At 35.8% G+C, this 20,617-nt stretch overlaps 1 protein-coding gene across 1 annotated transcript; it reads left to right on the top strand.

Moving 5' to 3' along the window:
* The first annotated feature begins 34 nt into the window (after positions 1-34).
* grxcr2 (glutaredoxin and cysteine rich domain containing 2) lies at positions 35-19,244 on the top strand. Its single transcript, XM_026234269.1, has 3 exons — positions 35-1,173; positions 15,934-16,143; positions 18,046-19,244. The coding sequence occupies exons 1-3, from the start codon at positions 850-852 to the stop codon at positions 18,217-18,219; spliced, it is 708 nt and encodes a 235-aa protein (XP_026090054.1). The 5' UTR covers positions 35-849; the 3' UTR covers positions 18,220-19,244.
* The last annotated feature ends 1,373 nt before the right edge of the window (positions 19,245-20,617 follow it).

Genomic DNA, 20,617 nt, shown 5'->3' with positions numbered 1-20,617 from the left:
AATAAATAAATAAATAAATTCCAATATACATAACAAAAGTTACAAATTTAATACATAGTACTGGGAATCGAATCATTGAATCTTTTTTTTGTGATTTCTGAATAAACAAATTCAGTATACTGTATCAGACTCACATAAGGTACGTCCCAATTTGCGTACTGAAGCACTATCCTATGACGTTTTGTAGTGTAAATAGTGCGAGTACTGTGTTCACACTGAAAAGTCCACAAAAGTGCACTTTACTTAAATAACTGAAAAACAAAGTGCGAAATGTTGAATACTTCATGCACTCAGCAGTCAAAACTTGAATTAGCAGAGGGGAGGGGCTTGCAGACTCCGATTATGAATGACAAAATAATCTTATATAATCCATACACTACATGGTCAAGTAGATTAAGTACAGTATGGGAGTTATGAGCATTTAAGATGACCAATTCACTAGAATGAATCAGACTTTTAAAACCTGACGTAGCATGAGTAACATTCATCTGTGATCTCCACATATCTGTGCCCACATATAAGTGTATCCACTTTTTTTTTAGAGCATTTAATTTCAGTCTTTATAGTGAGGGAAAAAAAAATATTCATGACATTCATTACAGGAATTGCATAAGCAATGTAGACACACCTGCTTCTCTCCTTCAACCATCATTATTTGATGAAATGGTGAGGTCTCAATTTCCAACTCTCCTGTTGTGCACAAGATCCCCAGCTCAATAATTCATCAGGGCCATGGAAAGCAGCTGGGCTGTCCGAGTCTCTCCTCAATATATATCGAACACAGTTCTTCCTCCTGTTCTTGTTCTTTCTCCTGTTCAAGACCATAGTGTATTTTAGCTGTAAGGGACCATGGAGGAATTTCAGAGGCAAGCGGGCAACTTGATTGAGGGCAAGCCCAGAAAGGTGAGGTTCAGGCTGGCCTCATCGTACAGCGGCCGGGTGCTGAAGCACGTGTATGAAGATGGACAGGAACTGGATAGTCCAGAGGAGCAGTACCCACACAGCTTCATGCACACCAAGATGGAGATGGGACATCTGTGTGGCTTAGAAGACATGCAGGAGCAGAGTTTGTACCCTCCGACAGGCCTGATCGCCCAGAGGATAAACGTCTATCGAGGAGTGACAGGATGCAACTCCCTGGTGTGTGGAGATCTTCCAGAAGGGGATCATAAAGTAAGAATGCACTGCACTGAAAACTAGATTGCTCTCTGTGGACTGAACATTGAAACTTATTTTAAAAAATGCTTTTAAAAGATTAATACGGGTCATACATTCGTACGCTAACTAAAGTAAACCTCCTCTGTGATATATATTTTTAATTCCATTATTAAAACTGCCCTTATTTAATGAAAAATAAATAAATAAATAACATTCTTGAAAATAGAACTTCAGTAGGTAGTTTGGCATAATCTTGCATTATAATAATATTAATTAAAATAATAAAAACTACATACTGCTTATTAAAAAAAAAAAGTGTGGCAAATACAATGCCACTTTACGATCAAAAAGTACTGCGGTGCAACCACAAAAAAATAAAAAAAAATAAAAAAAAATTCCTATCATTGAGTTTATGATATAAGAGGGCTGTCAAGGTCAGAAAATATAATATTATATCAGATAATTTTAATAACAAGGAAAGGTTATTTCAGATTGCAAAATGCCCACCAAAAGTGCAATGGTATTTATGAATAAACCATTTTAATAATATTTTACTTAGGAAAATATGTTCTAAAACATAGGTACCCTCACATGAATGGAAAATGTAAGGAAATATGTTATTACTGTATAGTTATACATCTTTACTTACACCACATTAAATTTTTAGAGTCGTTGAATGCTTCTTAAAAACAGTTCTAAAAAATCATATCCAGCCAACGTGAATTTTAACAGTAAGATATTTGTCTTATTCATTGTCATTAACCATCTGATTTGTCATTGACCCTTTCCCTATTGTTAATGTCTTGTTTTGTTTTCTAGTATGTATAGTGTATAGAGATTTGTAGTGTATTATGTAATTTATGTCCTGTCTTTTATGTATTGAAACTTTTGGCCGCCAGTCTTGGCCAGGACTCCCTGGGAGAAGAGTTACTGTAACTCAATGGGACCTTTCCTGGTTAAATAAAGGTTAAATAAAATAAAATAAATAAAAATTGTTCATAATTAGGATTATGATCCACCTCTGTTCCCACTACGATTATGAACAAATCCTCAGATCACTTTTATTGAGGAAAGCTGCAATTGCTACTTCTCTAAATCTCGCCTTGGAGACATACTAGATAATAATTCCATGAACTTATTCTGAAGGTGCGATGTGAGCCATATCTAGAGATCTGACTATCACAAGGGTTGGGGCTCTTTTGACCATGTAGCAACTACCAAAAACAGGCTAGCAACCATCGACATCATCTTAAAGCCCTGTCAAAGACTTTAGATATACCAAGACGGTGCACTCCTATTACTTATTAGAAGCCATGTTAGAGAGTTTGACTCCTAACCCTAAGGTTGTGGGTTTGAGTCTCGGACCGGAAATTCCACGACTGAGGTGCCCTTGATGAGTGTGTGTTCACTGCTGTTTTTGTGTTTGTGTGTGTGTGTGTGTGTTTGTGTGTGCACTTTGGATGGGTTAAATGCAGAGCATGAATTCTGAGTATGGGTCACCATACTTGTATGTCAAGTATGCCACTTCATTCACTCACTCACTTATAAATGGGAGAAAGAACAACGTACAATATGGCGGAATAGTCCTGCCTTCTCAGTAAAAGAGCCAATCACTAAATGGTAATGTCATCGCATCACTGCAGCTGCCAATGGAAGTTCCGGTTGCTATAGAAACAGTCAGCATTCTGGGATGCACGCCTACTGCACTTGCACTTTAGCTGCTCTAGCCTGAAAAATAAGCTATTTTTTAATCTTATTTGTGCAAATCAAACTAAATGTATGAGGCAGTTTTTATCAGATTTTATAGGTGATTTTAAACATGAAATTGTACCTTTGGAGAATTTGATGTTTCCCCATTCAAAGAGATAGGAGCCGTACTTACATGACTGAAATGTTTTAAAGATGCCCGCCAGGTGAAATGACTTGCCTTAAAGGGACTTTGGCCTTATAAACCAAACAAAATATTATAAATCTCACTGTACTATCAGTTGTTACTGATGTTCTCTTCACTATGTTATCATCGCTTTCAAAAGACGCTTCTGTGTTTCCGATTAGCCTACTGAGAAGTGTTTGCCTTGATTCTGATTCACTGTCTGCTTCTTTTATTTTGGTACTGCATAAATTTTTCATCAAATTTGATAATGCTTTGCAGAGTCAAACTTCATTCCAGCCCACATAAGAATAATATCTATTATTTTTTTCCCAATGTTATGAACACACTGAAATGTAAATTGCCTTTTTCACAGTAATCATGATTTTATTCTTTTGGGACATTTTGTAGATATTGCAATAGCATCTAAGGTGGGTAAGTTTAGAAAATAGTCATTTGTTGTGAGCGAAACACAATGTGTGTTTTGTAAGGATTCCTTATTGTCCTCCTTAATATGTTTTGTTTGGCATGTAAAACATTGCTTACAAGATTTTTCTCTTGTTTTGTCTTGCTCCACGGTCGCAGTGCTGTTTTTGAATTCTCTGTTTTTATGCCACACCGTTACTAATTCATAGTTCCCAGATCTAATAATAGACCCAAACTCCAACACAGCTTCTAAACATAGGGATGCAATTACATCTCATCCGCATGGATATTCTTTTCCTTTCCACTGTGAACTATGTTTTGTTTCTCTGCCTCAAATCTTCAAATTCATAGACTGAATAAACATCAAACAAGGTGGATACTTAAATAAGATTGAAAATTGCTTCTTTGTGTTGTATTAAACTTATATTGTCATTAAAATGTCACCTGTGACATGCTGCTGAAAGACTAAACTGGCAGCATATTTATCACATTTCTCATCATCTGATCCCCGACATTTAATCTAATCAAATCTATCAGTGTGTCAGAATTTTAAAAGCCAGCCATGCTACAGTCGGTAATGAACAAGCTCATGATGGGTAAAGGGCATTTGCCTCATGGGGATGTAAGTTTCAGTCTGGCCTGCGTCATGTCCTAATCCTATTTCCCAACTCTAACCTCAGTGGTGTCCTTTTTCTCTTGACTTGTCCTGTCCTTAAAAGACACTTATATACAACTTATCACATCCAAGTGAAAGATATATCACCAACATGTCACTATATGAATAAATAAACAACCAAACAAACATAATCACTGAGTTGTAAAAACGATCACCCCTCCTAAAAAGACTTGTAAACCCAATCAGGTGTAGTTCTTGGTAGTGCAACTGTAGCAAACAATCAACTATGGGTGGCAAGTCACTGTCAAAATATCTCCAGGATAAAGTTGTGGACAGGCACAAGTCAGAAAATGGATAATAATATAAAATAATAAAATAAAATAAAATGCTGTATCAATGACTAGAAGCACAGTGAAGTCTATTATCAATAAGTGAAAGGTACAACACAGACCCTCCCTGGATCAGGACGTCGCTCCAAACTGGATGAAAGAGCCAAGAGGAAACTGGTGAGAGAGGCGACCAAGAGGCCAACATCAACTCTGAAGCAGTTACAGGAGTTTATAACTAACCATGAGTGTGGTAATTGTGTGCATGTGAAAACAATATCACAAAGTTTCCACAAATGTGGCTTGTAGGGGAGGGTTGCAAGAAAAAGCTACTCCTCAAGAAAGGCCACATACAACCATGACCGAGCTTTGCCAAAACGCACCTTAAAGATTCTTAGGCAGATGAGAGTAAAACTGAATTATTTGGCCTCAACACCAAACAATATGTCTGTTGGAAAACCAATACAGCTCAGCATAAAAAAACAGCATTCCTCCAGTAAAGCACGGAGTAAAGCATTGGTAATATCGTGTTTCTCTGCAGCAGGGACTGGAGTACTTGTCAGGATAGAAGAAAAATGGATTGCGCAAAAACTTGCTGTCCTCTGCCAGAAAGTTTTCAATAGGAAGAAGGTTTACCTTCCAAAGCACACAACAAAACTGATCACACAGTGTTTGAAGGAGAAAAAGGTGAACATCCTTGCATAGCCTATAGTCAGAGCCTAGACTTATACCTCATTGAAAATCTGTGGAATGACTTGAAGACTGCAGTCCACAAACACTCAACATCAATATTAACTGAACGAGCGGTTCTGCAAAGAAGAGTGGGCAAATATTGTCTAGATGTGCAAAGTAAGTACAGATATATCCCAACAGAATAAAGGCTATTATTAAAGCAAAAGGTGGTTCAACTAAATAATCTGTGTTTTTTTTTTTTTTTTGTTTTTGTCACAGTGGTACTACACTTGAATGTTATAAGTGACTGGATAAAACAAAAACTGTGTCTGTCTTTATTTCAACAAAATGTGATTGGAGGGGTGATTCTGTTCTATACCCACTATATATATATATGTATTAGGGGTGTAACGGTACGTGTATACGTACCGGACCGTTTCGGTACAGGGCTTTCGGTACGGTGCATGTGTGTGCCTAATGACCAAATGTATTATTTTGTGTGTGGAACATAGGTACATTTTCGTGTTTTCAAAAGCGTTCAGCGGAAATCCCGCCCTGCAGCTGATTCTAAGCCCGGTGACACACTGGCTGCATGGCGTGAGCGTGGCGTTTCTGCTGCGTGTCAGTTGCATGATGGCTGCTTGTGTTTTCTGTGTCTTTACACACCAGAATCGTGCCTGACACGGCGCTGTGTTTGACAGGTGCAATATGCCAGTGTGTCACTGGCCTAAGGTTTTCAAAAGGCATCACGCGAGTGTGAACATCAACTATATGTGTGTGTATATATATATATATATATATATATATATATATATATATATATATATATATATATATATATATATATATATATATATATATATATATATTAGGGGTGTAACGATACGCGTATTCGTATTGAACCGTTCGGTACGAGGCTTTCGGTTCGGTACGCGGTACGCATTATGTACCGAACGGTTCGTTGGACTAATTAATTATATTTGGAAAATAAAGAAAAAATTGTGAAATATAATGATATGCGTTCAACAAGGTAGCCCAATAACCCAAACGACGTAACAGGCAACGCCCCTGACACTCCCGAACAAGAAAAAAACACCATCTTATATGTTTATGTTAGGCTACTCAGGTCAGGCGCTCGCTCACTCAGTACGCGCTGAAGGCTCGTTGCAAAATGGCCAATGCGTTTAACAGACCACAAATAGAAGATCCTCCAATAACCAACAGGTCTGGTGTTTGGGTGCACTTTACCAATCGATCGGGGCATCCAAACAAGCACGGTAATCAAAATGGACTAGTACTGTGTCGGAATTTCCTGAGCAGTACGATTCAATTAACAGGCCTGCACGTTATAGAAGAACTGTTATAAATAGAACGTATGCACGGGCAGTTTTGAAAACTCCACCTACTTTGCTCTTGGCATAGTGCAGCGCAAATCGCGTTGTATCTGAAGGGCAACGCTGAGTATGGAAGGCCAAAAGGGTCAAATTCACGTGAATTTTAACGCGTCAACAACACGTTAAATACGTGTATTTCACACGTAAACAACACGTATTTAACGCGTTAAATACGTGTTGTTTACGTGTTAAAAATCAGCGCGTATTTAACGTGTATTTCACGCGTAAACAACACGTATTTAACGCGTTAAATACGTGTTGTTTACGTGTTAAAAATCAGCGCGTATTCAACGTGTATTTAACGTGTATTTCACGTGTTAAATACACGTGAAGTACACGTGAAGTACGCGTTAAAAATCAGTTTGAACGGGTCAATGTCATTGGCTGCTGAGGACTTGGGTCAAACCACTTCTGTGAGCTTAGAGGGGTGTACCATTCACAGACAGGCAACCATCATTTGACATGCTATAGATCAGCTTATTCAGCCTTATTATTTTGTCTTTTTTTGTATAGACTATAGAAATAATATAATTTAATTGCAGTTTTATGAAATATTTATTTTTTAATAAATATTAATTAAAATTTTGTGTTGATAGTATAATGTTTATAAAAGTTACAGTATTTTGTAATGAAACAGGACTTTTTGTTTAGCTCTTGACTCGTCAAAATATACTATTTAAATACTGTTGCTTTCTGAGTGCCATACACAAAAATACCAACTCATAACTCCACGAATATAGCAAGGAGAGTCAAAAGTTATAGTCTGAATCTACTGTGACGATCCAAGGGGCTGTAGTATTTTATTTTGCCCAGCAGGTGTCATGGGGTAACACTTTTTGTGTCTTTAGGTTAAGTGCTGTGATGCAGGTGTGGAAAATTGATTGTGATTAACAATGCTGCTTATAAGATGCTGGCTTTCTTACCCTTTGGAGGGAAGGAGATTGGTGCTCGGTCTTTGCTGGTCTTGCTGTTTGGTGGTCAGGCGGACTTTCTCACGCTCTCCAGTCCAAGGCTTGATGTTGTGTTTTTGTATCTTTATATTTTTTTTTATGTTTTACCTCAATGTGGTTATGGCTGTTTTCTGATTAAAACACATATTTGTGCAAATTTGATTATGTTGTATGGACTCTCTATTCATGTTGCTACTCCTTGATCCAAGGGGTTGTAACACTATGTTCTGTGAAAATGTTTAATAGAGCTCTCCAACTGATTCATGGGTTTAGATATTATTTACATATGAAAGATCATAATGGATTGTTTTGATTTTGGACTCATCTCAATCTGGAGAATCGGCTGTAAATAATGATATGCCATTTTTCACAATCAGAGCATGTTTCATGAAGTTATAAAGGTAAAACCTTTTTAAAAAAAGTTTTTGTTTTGTTTTGTTATAATTCGATTATGAATATCTTCAAATCTGAATGACAGATTATTGTATAATTGGGCTCATTTTAATCGAGAGAATTTAACACTTTCCACGAGCTATGCATGTTTCATGAAGTTATGAATGGAAACGTAACCTATGTTATTTTCTCAGTTGAATGATTTCATGTGTGTGATAATATCGTAAGTAATATATTTAGATCAAGTGAACAAATTATGATGAATTTGAGCTCCTTTTAATCTGTAGAATTTTGTAAAAAATGACATATGATTTTGCATGATCTAATGTTTCATGAAGTTATTAATAAAAGTGCAAAGGGAAACAAAAGTTATTTGTTGTGCTGTGCCTGTTGGGTTTTATGTGTTATAGCAATATATTTGGATCTCATCCATGGATTACAGTATCTCTGGGCTCATTTTAATTGGGATAATTTTCTGAAAATAATGATCTATGCATGATTCTTGAAGCTATGAATGAAAACGAAACGTGAAGTATCGAGCTGTTTTTCTTTGCAGCCTCAGTGCGCCAGTCTGCTTTCATGTGTCACAGCTCTATGAACGAAATCTTTCGATCTGATCATAGGATCTATGCATGTTTGGTGAAGTTAAGAGGCACGGGACTGAAACCTCTGATTTTTTTTCTTTTTTTTTTCTAAGATATATTACCTAAGTTTTTTTCTATGTGTTATATCTTTATGAAATATATATTTAGATCTAAATTATGTTTTATGGTGAGTTTCGACTGTGTTTAATCTGCAAATAGTGACTTGTCTTTTTTATGATATAGCCTATGCTTTTTTCATGAAGTTATCAGTGGAAAGCCTACATGACAGCTAACATAGATTTTTGGCTAAACTACATGCTCTCTGTGCAGTTTTATGTGCGTTATAAATTTATGAGGAAAATCTTTAGATATAAATGACAGATAGTTTTGGGCTCTTTTAATCAGGAGAATATACTTTATTCAAAGCCTCATACAATTTCTCAATGGTGCGACTAAAAAAAATTCTGAGGTCGCACCGGTGCAACGAGCCATTTAAGGGGAACCCCTCGAGCCGGGCTTCGATTGTTCAGATGTGGGCTGGGCCTCCAGTCTGTTTAGACTTCTTCTTACTTTTATATTTTAGACATTCGTCAATTAACGATGAAAAAAAAAACTTGCTGCCCTATTGGAAACAACAGGAAACCTTGATGCCACGGCTGTAAAGAGTGGCTCGACGGTGTTTTGTGTCCCGCAGCAGCACTGCTGAACAGTTCTGCGTTCAAATAATAGGCTTAAGAAGAAGATATTTTAATTTACTAATAAACTAGTGTTTTCTGAATCTGTATCACAAGAATGAAGTTGCTGTTACGGAACAGAGAGAGAGAGAACCCAGGAGGCGAATGGCAAGTTAATGCTCTTTTAGTAGAAATAAGGCAAAGCCGCAACGGCCAAAAAACAAAGGCAGAGTACAGGGATAATTCCTGGTCAAAACAATGGAGCCTAAAGTGGCTGGTCTGGAAAGCCTGTGATCAGCGAGGGTACAGGTGAGGCAGCGGACCCCTCGTTACTCCTCACGGCAGATAACTGGGGGAGAACCAGACAGGCAACAAACAGTCCATACAAAACTCTCCCAACGACTTGACTAGACTAGACTAGACTAGACTAGACTAATGGTCTGTAGAAAAAGCACAAAAACGTCAGAAACATCCAAAGTGGTTAGTAATAATCTAACAGGGAATGGAAAGAGACAGAGCTAGAAATAGAGAGCCTAATGATAGGAGATCAGGTGAGCGGAAGAGAACGAGGAACAGCTGAAGATGATGAGAGTAGAGATAAGTGAGCGCAAAGGAAAAGAAAGAACCAGCAGGTGGAGACCGAACTGGGATCATGACAGTTGCAATCCCGACTCGTCATCTCCTCATTAGAAACGTTTTTAGAGATAAGTACATCTTTATGGGTTATAATTATAATGAAAGAGTTTTTGTTTTTTATTTTTTTTATTTTGTTAAGTAGTTATTTAAAGCTATATTTATGTATGTATGTATGTATGTATGTATATATATGTATATGTTTTCACTGAGTTTCGGTTAATTTTTGTACTCCTATTAAAGACAACACGGCAGAACGAGCAACTGTTTTGTTGATATTGTGTGTACAGTTACGAATAATGTATTACTTTTACCTTTTATAAGCAAAAATGATGGCATATCCAAGGAAAAAATTGCAAGTGATCATGCTGCCGTCTCCCTGTCCTGAAGCATCTCACAAATGATTGGATAGCTTACATTTACCTGGGTCTAACAAACACTGTCATAAGCTTCAACTGTTTTATATCTATAGATTTTATTTTAGGCAAGTCGTGATGATTTGAGAAGGCTAAATTCATCAAACATATAGGCTCACTGTCTGCCGCTGGCAGCTTGGTCATTACTTAAAAAAACCTAAAACTTATATTTAACAAACATAAAATGCTCCAAACGCTTTTCTAACTTAATAAAATATATTATATTAACAAAATATAATGACTTTTCTATTACATATAAAACTGAACTATTTTAATAGCTGATCCAATAAGTGTAAGCTGTTTAGGGACTGTTCACCTGTCCCATAAGAATCAGTGTAGATGGCCAAGTCTGGAAGATTTTGATGCTAGAGAGAGTGTGGCCAGCTGGATTAGCAAAGGCCAAAGATCAAGAAATCAAGAAGGAATTGTCCATCGGAGGGGCATGTGACTGCAGTGGAGGATAGTCCATAAGACATTGAGCCATGATATGTTCAGTTTGAAGCCCTTAAAACCCTTCATTTAGATTTTCTTTTTATTTCATGTATCTTGAGACGTTTTAGGTTTAAATTTCACCTCAGTGAAACACTTTAAGCACCAAAACTTTTTCAGTAAGTTACCTTTCTTGTAGAAATGTACTTCTAATACATTATGTTGACCAGATTGTTAGTTAATCTTTTAGGCTACAAGTCAATATTGTTTATATGGACAGCGATTAAAAAAAAATATATGATTAGTAATATTGATGTGTTGGGGGGGGGGGGGGGGGGTTGACTGTGGTAGCAGTAGAATACTTCTGTTGTCCTGACCCTAGTACAAGCTCTCATTCTAATCCTGAAAGTCTTAAACGCTTATGTCTTATAACATCACCTGTGTACCTAATTAATGATTGTCTGATGAGTGCATCGCTGAACAAAAAGTGCAAAATTGCTGAACAAAAAAAGAGGTTTCAATAAGTGCCACCTGCTTGGTGATTGCTGTAAATGTAAGCACAATAAAAGCTGTTGATTCCTAAGATGATTGTATTCTAAAGACATATTGATTTCAATGGTTTGTATCTTAAACCTGAATTGATTGCTTACCTCCATTGTAACTATTTCCCCCACACAAATGTTAATGCTCGATGCTAACTTAAGTCTTATACTATCACAAAACATTTGAAACCAGTACTTTAACTAAACTTATGTATGTCCTGAGATATTGAATATCAAATATGATGGATATAAATAATTTATCTTGAACACTATATTTTTTCTTACATTTTGTCAGTTATTTCTCAGCAGGAGAATGTGCAAATATATATTTTTATTTACTGAAAGTCAGAGTTGAGCAGTAGTTACTAGTAATTTAGTTATTTTAATAATATTGGAAAATTAAAAATTCTCTCGATTAAAATGAGCCCAATTATACAATAATCTGTCATTCAGATTTGAAGATATCCGTCATCGAATTATAACAAAACAAGAAAAAAACTCCAAATACACACATGCTACAATATTCTCATGGTTTTACCTTTATAACTTCATGAAACATGCTCTGATTGTGAAAAATGGCATATCATTATTTACAGCCGATTCTCCAGATTGAGATGAGTCCAAAATCAAAACAATCCATTATGATCTTTCATATGTAAATAATATCTAAACCCATGAATCAGTTGGAGAGCTCTATTAAACATTTTGACAGAACGTAGTGTTACAACCCCTTGGATCAAGGAGTAGCAACATGAATAGAGAGTCCATACAACATAATCAAATTTGCACAAATATGTGTTTTAATCAGAAAACAGCCATAACCACATTGAGGTAAAACATAAAAAAATATAAAGATACAAAAACACAACATCAAGCCTTGGACTGGAGAGCGTGAGAAAGTCCGCCTGACCACCAAACAGCAAGACCAGCAAAGACCGAGCACCAATCTCCTTCCCTCCAAAGGGTAAGAAAGCCAGCATCTTATAAGCAGCATTGTTAATCACAATCAATTTTCCACACCTGCATCACAGCACTTAACCTAAAGACACAAAAAGTGTTACCCCATGACACCTGCTGGGCAAAATAAAATACTACAGCCCCTTGGATCGTCACAGTAGAATCAGACTATAACTTTTGACTCTCCTTGCTATATTCGTGGAGTTATGAGTTGGTATTTTTGTGTATGGCACTCAGAAAGCAACAGTATTTAAATAGTATATTTTGACGAGTCAAGAGCTAAACAAAAAGTCCTGTTTCATTACAAAATACTGTAACTTTTATAAACATTATACTATCACCACAAAATGTTAATTAATATTTATTAAAAAATAAATATTTCATAAAACTGCAATTAAATTATATTATTTCTATAGTCTATACAAAAAAAGACAAAATAATAAGGCTGAATAAGCTGATCTATAGCATGTTAAATGATGGTTGCCTGTCTGTGAATGGTACACCCCTCTAAGCTCACAGAAGTGGTTTGACCCAAGTCCTCAGCAGCCAATGACATTGACCCGTTCAAACTGATTTTTAACGCGTACTTCACGTGTACTTCACGTGTATTTAACACGTGAAATACACGTTAAGTACGCGCTGATTTTTAACACGTAAACAACACGTATTTAACGCGTTAAATACGTGTTGTTTACGCGTGAAATACACGTATTTAACGTGTTGTTGACGCGTTAAAATTCACGTGAATTTGACCCTTTTGGCCTTCCATAGCTGAGCCCAGGATCCAGCGCCGCGCGTATCGCGTCCTGTGTGAAAGACCCTTTAGTCATTTTGCAACGAGCCTTCAGCGTGTGCTGAGTGAGCGAGCGCCTATAGTGGAAAACGCATGTTTTAAGAACATTCTTAATGTAATTTAGCCCCGTTACTATATTCCTTCACGAGCCCATTTCAGCCAGACCGTAATTCCTGCTTTGTTCCAAAAAACATAAGCCCTATAGAGAACCAATTGAGTAAAAACACACTCAATATAAAGAGTTATAGAGTTCCATATGAAAAGTTACATCTTTGTATTTGTTCATAACTACTACAACAATATAACATTTTCAATTTTTTTTAATAAGGAGCTGTTTTTGTTTTATACAGTATGCTGCTAAGAAAACACCATAGAAGATGGGTAAAGAATAGATCATTGTTCAATGTAAAAAAAAACAAAAAACATACTTTGTTGCCAATTTGTTCTTTTTGCTGTATCTAAAACGTACCGAACCGTACCGAACCGAACCGTGACATCAGTGAATCGTACCGAACCGAACCGTGAATTTTGTGAACCGTTACACCCCTAATATATATATATATATATATATATATATATATATACACACACACACACACACACATATATATATATATATATATATATATATATATATATATATATATATATATATATATATATATATATATATATATATATATATATATATATATATTAAATATGAGCAGGCCCACAAGCTGGGATTGGTAATGCTGCACTGTAATCATAGTTATTTATTTATATATTTCATTATATTTTGTTACATGATATTGGTTTGAGAACTTTGCAGCAGTATTTTATTTCTTATTTTTCCCTATGCTGCAGAAGGAAAAACAAACAATTTATGAAAATAACAACATATTTTACTGTTGAGTTGCTTGATTGTTTGAATTACTTCTTTCTATGAACTGATGTTTTTTCTTATCACAGAAAGGGGGAAATTATCAATAAATCATTATTTTCTAGCATGTTGATAAGCATTGCAATTATAAATTAGGGATGGGCGTTTTCTGCAAATATCACATTCGAATACTCAAATATTCAAATATTCATTTATTTAAATTAAGTTTAATGAGACAGATGTTATTTTTCAGCAAAATGTATTGTTTCCGTCATTTTTGAACAAGCTTACACACAATAAGCTTGAACATTACACGTCATGTTTTGCAGCTGAAAACCTTTAACAATGCGTGCAAAGAAAAAAGTACAGATTACAAAAAAAATTAAACAAAGAAAAAACGTAAAGCAGCCTGCAGCAATTAGCCTATTGTAGAACGTAGCCTACACTTAACTTTTAAACTTTTAAACTGTCAGCAAATCTTTTTTATGCTTTTTTTTTATATTGTTTTACATGTTCTTGTTAAGAAATACAGGCATGTAAACATGATAGGGGGAAAGTCGGCTCCTTAGTCTGTTAACAATAATGCCGGACACGGAAAAAACGCGCTCTGACGGCACAGACGTTGGCGGGACTCAGAAATAACGGTGTGCTAAGCGAATAAGTTTTGTGAAGCACTTCGTGTTTTCGTTTCACCACTGAAGGGGATCCTCATTTGGTGGAATACATGGCTCCAGCAAGAACTGTTCCCACTCTCTGAAATCATCGCTGAAGAACTGGCTCAGCCTTTTCCGATGAGTGGGCATTGCATCCTCTTCATCGTTGGTGATGGCAGCTGCATCCGCACCACTCGCATCAAGGAAAATGTTCTGATAATGTTCAAAAAAGTTTTTTTTCTTCTTACTTCTCTCATGTTTTCATCGAGAAACCTGAGATGTTTGTGCTGAGGGTCTAAGGCAGACGTGAGAAGAGGAGTTTTCACTGAATTCTCCAAGTTAGCGGTGTTTATTCGTTGGTTGAGAGATGCCGCAACAATGTTCTTGAATTCGGTCACTTTCTGTGATTCTCCACGGCATATTTGAAGTACTGTAGAAGACCGCAGTTCTTAGGGGCCATTCACATATCGCGTCTATTGCCCTCTCAAGTTCGTTTTTCCAGTGTAGGCGTGTGGTATGCGTGATCATAATGGAAGTGACGTGGTCGCGATGCACACGTTGTGCAACACGCCCATTTTTTCCAGGTGCGTCCGCACCGCATCGAGTTAAAAACATCTCAACTTTTCAGAATGCCGCAAGCGCACCGCAGGTCATGTCACAAGAACTAAACATTCAGCTTCATCCTTTCCCGTAACAACGTTGAACACTCAGCCAAGATGAAAGAACAGCTGATCATAGCTGTATATGGATTGCCATTTTGAAATAAATTTAGTAGCAGAGCCACTGAAAGCGTTTTTTCTTTGTGCTTCAAATCCATTTATCCTTTTCTGAAATTTCTGCGTCTTCATGGAGAGAGTGGTCATTGGTGCTTCGCAACGGCAGACGCCTCAAGAGCTTCTGCCCGAGTGCTTTGGAGAAGGAGAAAACGGCGCGCCTAGCGTTTTCCACGCGTTTTTAGGCACGATATGTGAACGGCCCCTTATTCATTCATTAATTATTTTTTGCTTGCATACATCTTCAGATATGCCGTGGAGAATCACAGAAAGTGACCAAAATAGGTTTTATTGTGAACTTTTTTTTTTTTTTTTTTTTGCAAAATTCGAATATCATTTTTATTTATCTAATAATTAGAGCAGAACGAATATTCAAATGTTCGACTGCATTTGTGTGCATTTCAATCTGCATTTGTGTGTTGATTCTCCTCACATTTCATCAGTCAACCATTTAGAGTATGAATAAAAAATTAAGTATATGTAAGAGTTTAGCACTGTGTACTTTTCATGTCATTGTTATGAGCAATACCACAACACTCCTAATTAACACAATAACAATATGCCATTTTTTTAATATCACAATTATTGTAAATACCAGTATATCCCAACACCCCTAAATTGTAGTCACAAAGCATTGTTTATTAAAAACAGCTACACAAAATAATCACAAAATAGTAAGTTCATAACTATTATACATTACCTTCTGTGTAATTACATAGTAATAAACACCATGTGACTCTATGAACCATATGAAACTGCATGAACTAAGATTTGAATCTTTTTCTTAGTGATTCTGTGCTTATTTTTTATAGGCACCAGTACTCGATTTTGGAAAGATTATTATCTACACCAGCAACCTGAAGATTATTCGAGCTCCTCAGAGAAGGGGAGAATCTGAAAGAAGTCCTCACCGCAGCCGGGACAGGAAAGAAAGTTCCCCAGGACGGGAGTCCCGGAGCAAAGGGAGACATAGAACAGCAGGTTCTCATGCAGAGGAACCAGATGCAATGACTGAACAAAAGGTATATACAGTCTGCAGTACAGTAGCATATAAATACTTGCGTCTCCTGGCTTCTTCTGCACTACTAGACAGACTTTAATTAATCTGCTCATGCCATAGTTGCTTGTACTAACAGTCAGGAATCTGAACAAACCTTGAACTAACCTTGACATGTAACTTGTACTGCTAAGGACATTAATATGCTATCTCAAATCTTTTGATTTGTTGAGAAGATGTATGCTATTACTGTTCCAAATGATAAGACAACAAAACAGACAATGCTATAAAGTCTTGGTGACATGGTTTTTTGATTTGGTACCAAATCACAGACAGAAAACATCTTTCATGGTGGCAACATATAATGATAGCCTGGAGTAGCTATTTTGACTGTTCCATAAACCATTGTTTCAAAAAAGATAACATTGGTTTTATTACTATTGTTCATTTATCTGTATTGTTTAACAAAGGCTGTGGTTTCTCAGAGCTGCATTCTACTTTTTTAACTTGTAACATTCTCAAAGCAATGATTAAGACATTTGCAGAATGTTATCCACTGCTGAAACACAATTTGTCTTGAATAATGACTCTTTCTGAAACACCACTGAAAATAATGAACCATGACATGAGTCCCTATACTGTACATTTCCATAAATCTTTTACTCTAATCAATCGGTCTGTTCTGTCTTTTACGAAAAAATACACCCATTGCAACATTATCTAAAATATGTACTTTAAGACCAGAAACAAGTGGTAATAAACCTCAGTACTCAATGGAGCAACACAGTTCTCTCCAAACATATCTGTTATTCAGCTACAATCAGATCAATTTAACCAACTTGCAAAAAGCATTCTCTTCAAACTGTCACTGAACATACTTGATAGTTTATGATAATGACACTATAGCCTCTTTTGTTGAAACAGTGAGAATGCAACTTGTACTTAAGTTAAGTTACAATGTACCTATTGTGTTCATGATGTAGGGGTAGAGTCAACAGCGTAATGACAGATGCATTTACAGAAATGTATTACACATGTAAATACAGGAAGGTATTTGTAAATATAACAAATATGTACAGCACACAATAAGAACATTGCACAAATGAGTACATGAAATGGAAATACATAATAGTTAAAGACACTTAATATAAATCAGGTCTAAACATTTGTATTCAGTTCAATTAACTTAAGATTGCTTTTTTTGACACACTTTAGTAAGACTTAAGTACATCTTTATATGTTATACTCCTACTGTCTCTGACATATGGTTAAAGTGTACTGTTGAATGTACAGTACTGACAAGCATTAATGGTAAGCTAAAGTATGTTTTAAAGTCATTTCTAATGATACTTGTAAGTGTATTAATGTAGTATTAATTTCCCATTTTTAAAGATGAAAATAAATGAACTTTATTTTAATTAATAAAATAAAATAAAATAAAATAAAATAAAATAAAATAAAATAAAATAAAATAAATTTTATTTAGCAGATGCTTTTATCCAAAGCGACTTACAGTGCATTCAGGCTATCAATTTTTATCTCTCATGTTTTCCAGGGGAATCGAACCCACAACCTTGTGCCTGATAATGCAGTGCTCTACCAATTGAGCTACAGGAACACAATTTTAATTTCATTTTTTTTTTTTTTTTTTTTTTTTTTTACCATACAATGACAGTCAACTGGGTCCAATACTATTTGAGCTGCGTGTTTTTCAAAATGTTGTGTTCTGCAGTAGAAGGAAATACAAACAGGTTTGGAACATAAGGGTGAATAAATGATGTGAGAATTTTCATATTTTTGTGACTATACCTTTAAAATGTGAAGGGGCAACAAGCTGCTTGCTTTTATTGGGCACTTGGCTTCATCATCTTGCTTGCTTGTGCACCACGCATGTTTGCTGGTTTGTTTACTTGTTTTGTTTGTGCAGCAGGAAGCAGGCTCCTGTGAACAGTGTGGAGGTTCGGGCTGTGCGCCGTGCTCTCTCTGTCACGGCAGCAAATTGTCCATGCTGGCCAATCGCTTCAACGAGTCAATCAGAGAGCTGCGCTGCCCAGCATGCAACCCCCGCGGCCAAGAGCGCTGCCAGTCCTGCACACACTAACACATCTGCTGCTGCCAAGCTCTGTCGGATGGAGATCAGACCCTCTGATGTGTGAACGAAAGTGCATTTTGGATTAGTTCTTAAATATAACAGCTTGAGGGCGGAATGTGAACTGCTGGAAAGTACTGCGATGAAAGTTAATACAGATTCACTAGACAACGGTTAACAGTTGATATGAAATCAGAAAGGAACTGGAAACTCAAAGAGAGGAAAGGAACAACAGAGGAATGGAGAGGAAGTTTATATGTCACTGTTTTCTGATATTGGGTTATGGTCACATGACATTTAGGTTAACAAAAATATTTTTCTTCCTTTTTAAGTGTTAATTGTTGTTATTTTAAAATAAATTTGTTCATTTAGCAGACACTTTTATCCAAAGTGACTTACAGTGCATTCAGGCTATCCATTTTTACCTATCATGTGTTCCCAGGGATTCAAACCCCCAACCTTGCGCTTGATAGCACAGTGCTCTACCAATTGAGCTACAGGAACACATGATATTTAAAAATTGTATCTATTATTTTAAAATTAATTAAAATTTTATTAGTTAATGTTCTTTTTCATTAAACTCATGAACCCTGTGTAAGTTGTTCACAACCCTAGTTTGAGAAACCTTGATGTAATGTAATGTTTAATGCACTTTATGATGTTATTAACAATGAACAGATTATATATCCTCTCTGTTTGCATTCCTATTTAAATCAGTGTGATCAATAAGTTAGGTCAAATGTAATCAAAGTAATAAAAAAGTAGGCTGATTATAAAACCTAAAATTTGAAATGCAATGGATAACGTTACTAAATGCATTTTTTTTTTGTCTAATTTAGAATCAGTACTTTGCTGTAAATCTGATTATGAACACATCTTGTTCATAATGTAGTCATTATTATTGTCTTCAAAAGCCCTGTTGTTTTATAAAGGTAAATACTACAAAAGGTTACACTATATTGATAACAAAGGTTTATAGTGCATTTCATATGCCAAACTGCATATCTCTGTCATTTGTCATGTGTTATTAAACTCAATTTCAGTAACTCCCAGAGACTACTGTAGATTTACTGCAGTTTTGTCATATTCCTTGGTGTACACTTTAAAATTAACTGAACACATAAGATAAGAATAAGAATATACAGTATATATGCATATGTATACAATGCATGACTTGAGGGTCATTCATATTTCTTATTGCTATTAAGAAAATCTGAAATGATCTGAAAAAATCTTTCACTTTTGTTTTTGAGAGAGATTTCATGCTGCACAGCACAGAACCCGAATCAATAAAGGTTCTCTTCAATTCTAATAACAACACAGATATTGGCAGATTCCACATCAATGCATGAAAGTGCACAGGAGCTTGCAGGACGAGCTTTTTAAATCTGCTCAGATTACAAGAATGTTACTTCTGTCATTTCAATTTGGGCGACATGCCATTTGCTTGTAAATTTTGAGTCCATGCAAAAATTATTTTTGCATAATTTTCAGTAAATATACAGCTCTCATTTGCCAGTCAATCAGAGATTCATGACAAAATTATGTTCTTTTTCCAGTCTTAGATTGTCCTTTCATACTCTATCATTATATATGCAACATTAACAAAGCCCATATGAGCATATTATCCATGGGGGGACAGCCAGGGGTCCCACTAATGTTCTCTATGTTATAATCTATTCATTAGTCCTATCCATAAAAATATTTTCCTGTGTCCAGTGAATTTAAATGACAGCACTGGTAATAATGGGGACTGCATTTCAGACTGTCCAGCAACTAATGCTATTTGCCAAAAACTGGTACAACCACATGAAATGACCAGACGAGTAATTGTAATATTTTGGCTTGAATAAGATCCTAGATGATTTGGCTACTGTACAGGGCAGTGTAGAGGCATAGTTATTCTTCCATTCTTTCTGTAAAAGATTTTTTTTTTCTAACATGATGGATGTAAGAGCTTCCAGCGCAAGCTTCCAGAATGAGAAATCAATGTCATCAAGTTTCAGAGCCTGACTCAGTTTCATAGTGTTTATTTATTATTTTATTTTTATTAAGTAACATTATATTTCTAAAAGCAACTATCATTAAAAATTTCAAGTCAAAAGGCTGTAAAACATATTTGTTGCCAGTGTTATGTTACCAATGCATCTTATAAGCTTATATGCATCTTATATGCATCTTATAAACATATATGCATCTTATAAACATACAGTAACACTAACTGGTTATAAACGCTCTTATGATTAGCTAGATCAAGATGTCACAATTCCGTGCAACATTTTGAAAAGTGCCATTGTGAAAAAGAAGAATCTGAATGTTCGCTCCATTTCATCTAAAGCCAGATTTGAGCTTCCTATATCAGTCTGATCTGGCCTCTTCAAATAAACAAAACTCTTTGAATCCCACCTTT

The sequence above is a fragment of the Carassius auratus genome, chromosome 46 (assembly GCF_003368295.1).
Source record: "Carassius auratus strain Wakin chromosome 46, ASM336829v1, whole genome shotgun sequence".
In the NCBI taxonomy this organism is placed as follows: Eukaryota; Metazoa; Chordata; class Actinopteri; order Cypriniformes; family Cyprinidae; genus Carassius; species Carassius auratus.
The sequence above is the reverse complement of the archived record's forward strand: the minus strand, read 5'-3'. Positions and strand labels throughout refer to the sequence as shown.